The sequence below is a fragment of the Bison bison genome, unplaced genomic scaffold (genome assembly GCF_000754665.1).
Source record: "Bison bison bison isolate TAMUID 2011002044 unplaced genomic scaffold, Bison_UMD1.0 scf7180017864527, whole genome shotgun sequence".
Lineage (NCBI taxonomy): Eukaryota > Metazoa > Chordata > Mammalia > Artiodactyla > Bovidae > Bison > Bison bison.
Genome location: NW_011495078.1, coordinates 816179 through 820989, shown reverse-complemented (window position 1 = coordinate 820989; position 4811 = coordinate 816179). Strand labels below are relative to the sequence as shown.

At 49.8% G+C, this 4811-nt stretch overlaps 1 protein-coding gene across 1 annotated transcript in view; it reads left to right on the top strand.

Annotated features, from left to right (window-relative positions):
• Positions 1-4811, top strand: part of LAMP1 (lysosomal-associated membrane protein 1) — a 13794-nt gene that overhangs the window by 2242 nt on the left and 6741 nt on the right. Inside the window, 2 exon segments of the mRNA XM_010831538.1 lie at positions 3488-3557; positions 4293-4459. Coding sequence (XP_010829840.1) covers positions 3488-3557; positions 4293-4459 — 237 coding nt within the window.

The window sequence follows — 4811 nt, the reverse complement described above, 5'->3', positions numbered from 1 at the left end:
CTCATTAGGTTATAACGACCTCGTTACCCCGCGGAGTTTCAGGGACCCCGCAGTGGACAAAGGGCCTGGGCGTCACAGTGGACGTGCTCATTTCTAGCCAGGCGTCGTCGGAAAAGCGGCGTGCGTGGCTGCGGGTGTTTTCTCCGTTGAGGGATTTTGCTCTCATTTATTTGTCCTAATGAGAGAGAAACCGTGTTGACTTGAACAGGAATCACTGCCTGGTTTGATCTGACGTTAGGGCTCTGTGTGGCACTTTCTCTCCTGGTTCCCATGGCACGGGAAGATGAACGTGCTAGGGTCTGAGAAGTGCCGGCGGAGCGCCCTAGAGTTCAGCAGACAGAGAGGCACTTTCCACCCCTATCTGCTGGGAATTCTAGACATCTGCCCGAAATCCTGTTGCTGGTGACAGAATGAATTTTGGTTTCAGGTTCTTGTTTTGCCTGTTGTTGTAAAATGCATTCTTTGAGCTGCAAGACCAGCCGAAAAGGGTGACCTTACTTCAGCAAACTTGGAGCCTTGCTCTCCCTGGCAGGTGTCTTGAGTTAGGTGAGGAGCTGCTGGGACGGGTCTTGTCCTGTCAGGACGGCTGGCTTTTCTTTATGAGAAGAGCTTGCCAGCGTTACAAGTTTGTTACTGTGTTTCATGTTTTAAAAACTCACCTGATGAAGAGAAAAATCCGTAACTTCCCTACATTGATAGCTTGGAGTCTCGTGCATACAATTACTTTTTTGATATCCATTTTGTCATGTCCTTTAAATTTTATATTTGATTAAAAATACATTTTTTAAAAAAGGTTTGTTAAGAGCTTGGATTTGGATCTGTTTCAAGTAATGTTTATTTTAATACACAACTTCACCAAAAAGCATTTTCTAAAGATGTTTCTGAGTTCTAAATTACAAAGTCATCCTGCATTAGTAACTAGAAATTTAAGTTTCGTTTGAAAACTTTGTAGAAAGCTAGGCAAGTGTGAACTGAAACTTTTTGATACATAGATCAAGTATTATGTAATAGGACTCTTGACCGTTGATGTCACCGGATGACCTTCCGCTTTCAAAATGATGAACTGTTGCTTACAAAATAGGGGGAAAAATTTTTTTTTTTTTACCGATACTGTTACTCTCGATTGTGGGAGTTTGTCAGTTACCCAGGTTGGCTGGCGATCGAATTCTTCACTAGGTTGGAAGTTTAAATGATTTAGGTCCATAATTTTGGATTTATATTGTTAGATCCATGCCAGGCTGTGGTAGTCCTTTGTGTGTCCCGAAAGACTTGACTCCATGCGTGTATGACCTACACTACTTCTGGAGCGTCTGTTCAGCTGTGTTGTGATTATTTTTATGCCTGTATCTTCCTTATCCTACAGCCTATCTTGGCCTCACACATTAAGTGCTCAGGACGTACATGAAGAGACGCCCAGTTTCACAGCAGTGCCCCCTAGCAGAACATGCATGTCAGCTGTTTGGAAATGTACACAGTAGTCTTAGAGGTTGTGATTCTGTGTCAGGGATGGCTCCTCCGTCTGTCTTTTTCTTCTTTTAAGTCTTCATACATGATTATGTATCGCTGATTATAAAAAGAATTGATCTTAGATTAGAAAGTGAGTTATTTTAAAAAGTTAACGAAGAATTTATTGACTTGTTCCTCCAGATGGCAATCTCTTTCCCATCTCAAATGAGTATGTTGTAATTTGAAACATAATCATTGCTCACTGAGTGTTGGAGAGAAAGTGTTCAGGTGTGGTGAGCTCGGCAGGCACGTGGTCTGAGTCAGCAGGCCCAGTTCCAGATTGGCTCTGCACTATCGTGGCAGTGTGACCTCTAGCATGGTGGTCAACTGCTCCCTGCTTTGGACTCCCCATCTGTGAAAGGGAGTCCTGATAGTGTCTACCTATCAAAATTGTCACAGTAACTCAGTTACCTGAAGAGCACAGCACAGGCGCTCATTACATACAACACTTACTGACGGTCTGTGTCAGGCGCCATGGGCTCAGCAATGAGCTTGATAGGCGAAGCCTTGTGGTGCTGAACACGCCGGTAGTAACAGGCCCTGGCCCTGTCCTCAGTGCTGCGCTGGCTTCAGCTAACCTGATGCTCTGGCAGCTCTCGTGTCGGCTCACTTATTTTTACTTTACCCGTGCCTAAACTGAGGGTTTGGTGGTTCCTCTGAGCCCAACTCATCGGGCCAGGAGTGGCGGAGGACTCTCTTCAAGATTGAGGTCTCACCTCAGGCAGGCGTGTTCCCACAGCTTGTTTTAGAGACTGGAATGTCTCCACATGGAAGTTTTCTGAAGGAATAAGGTGCTACTCCTCACAGGACCCTGGAGAGAGGATGGCGGCGAGTCCTGAGTGAAGGGCTGCTCGTGGTGCAGGTTCTGACCTTCAGGAGGGATACTCCTCAAGTTACTGAAACATCCTGACTTGAGAAAGTGGTATTTTTATAGAGTTAAAAAGAAACTTGTGATCATTTGCATACACGCATTCTCTTATAATTTTATGCTATAATGCTGTTGCAGACATTTTTCTTTTGACCAAAATTGGCTTGTGGTTTCCTGTTTTAATTGAAAAATTTTGGGGTCTCTCCAGAATCCATGTGGGTCTCTAGCCCTGCTGAAGGCTGTTTGAGGTTTGTTTAGTAATATTTCTTTGTTGTTCTTTGAAAGCTCAGGCCCTCAGCCTGTTTATTACTAAATGAGGGAATTATGGGATTGAAAAGTTATTTAACGTGAAGCGTTTTCTAGTGAAGGGCTTTGAGTCAGTAGGAAGCGTTTGGTGATTTAAGGAACTCTTACAGGAGAGTGGCTTGGTAGGAGCTGACGAGGGAAGCAGTGGCCTGACCTGCCGAGCCTGTGGAGCATGTAGTGGCACGTGACTCTGGGGCCAGGCCGGGCAGGGCCGCCCAGGCCTGGGGCGTTTCTGTGCGCCCGGTGCTGGTCGGTGTCCGGAGTCTGTCCGTCTTCTGTGCCCGGGCTTTGCTTCTGCTGCCGGACCTGCGTTTGCCTGGCTGGCGTCTCAGCGGCTTTTGTGCATTTACTCTATCACTCTCAGAGGCGTCTTTAAAACCTTCACTGTGTCAGAAGTGAATCGTGGGGTTTTCGCTCCTTTTGAAAAAGCAGTATTCATTCGTTGGAAATGATTTTAGTGGCATCTTCCTTGAGTATTCTGAGGAGTAGCTTAAAAATTTGTGAATCAACACAGACGAGAGTATCCTTGATGCCTGGTTGGCTTGGTCCTTGTGCAGCAGCTTTTTTCTCTGTGGCTCCAGCCTGATGTTTCTTCTACCTGAGGCTTACAGGCGGAGTGTGGGGATTCTGTCTGTCCTCCCCGCTTTAGGCCTAAGCAGTAGTTGCTCTGAGGATTGTATTTGGTGCCAGTCACAAGGGTAGAGTGAACTGGGCTCACTGGAGTCACTTACACATGAGCAGCAGGGCCACGCGTGGGAAGCCAGCTGCTGCTCCGGAGTGCGCCACCTGGGTCGCCTTCACCCTTAGAGCCGTCGGAGGCGGGTGTGTCCCATCCTGGTGAAGGGCGTGCAGGGGCCTGTGCTGCAGAAACACAGAGGTGTGTCTCTTGGCACGTGGCCACAGCTGTGCTGGCTGAAAGCTGTTTGGGTTTAGAAGGGTCAGAACATCTGTTCCTGCCCATCTGTGAGAGAACCAGGTGCTGAAGTGCATGGCTGTAAACTTACCTTTGTGCCCCTGATCAGATGCACTTGTTGCTAAGCTGCCTGCTCGGGTTGTGGCCTGTGGTCCTGGCCCTGGCTCAGAGCCACGGTCACACACAGGCTGGAGGCCCCGCGACAGCTCCTTCCGCCCTTCCCTTGGGCACTTGGCAGCGCCTGCAGAGGTGGTGTGGGGTCCTAAGGTCGCACAGCCAAGTCCAGAGCCAATGGAGTTACTGTGTTTTGAGGCCCTTCTGGAAGTGGGTAAAGAACTCTGATCTTAGAGTCTGTGGCTTTTCCTGCCCTGTCAGCAGGTAAATCAGGCAGCTCTTGAGCTGCAGTGTGGGTCCACCATTTCTGTAGAATGGGAGCGTTTGGTTCCAAGTTCAAGTCCTTCCTCCAGGACCCTGCCCCGCCTCCCAGAGGTCCTCTGAGGAACCGGCGTGAGGCCGCCTAGGCCCTGGGTGACCCCAGATTGGCACACAGAGGGGGTGGATTTTGAGAGGGCAGTGTCACAGTGGTGTGGGGGGACAGAGCCCTGCGGACCCAGCCCTTGGGACCTGCATGTCCCAGTCTCTTTGGCAGTTAAGCAGCTTTCCCAGTAACAGCCACGCTGCTGCAACTGTAAGCCACAGACACTTCCAAAAAGTCACACGGGGGTTTCTCTCTTTGGGAGTCAGCAGGCCTCGTGCACGGCGCATCAGCAGTGTTTGTGGTGAAGAATGGCAACGGGACCGCCTGCATCATGGCCGACTTCTCTGCCACCTTCCTGACCAGCTACGACACCAGGAGTGGGCCCCAGGTAGGAGAGCCCGGGCCCCGCACCCCGCTGTGCGCGCGCACCGGGCCTGCTCCTCGACACGCGTGCGTGTTCCGTGTCGCACACTGCGGTGCCCCTTGGTGCCTGGGTGGTCTGTGCACGCTGAGGCTGCAGTCATACGGACGGTCGTGAGCGCCACTTTTGCTGTTTTATTTTGAGCCTTTTTCAGTTTTCCTCACGATTGTATTTTATCACCACGACGCAGCGCTGTATTGTGTTAGCTGTACTGAGTGCTCGCCCATCGCCTGGACCTGAGCTCTCGTGTTCTTTTGTGCCTGGTTTGTGGCTCTGTTGTGCTTCAGATGAACGTCACGCTGCAGCAATCACACGTGCA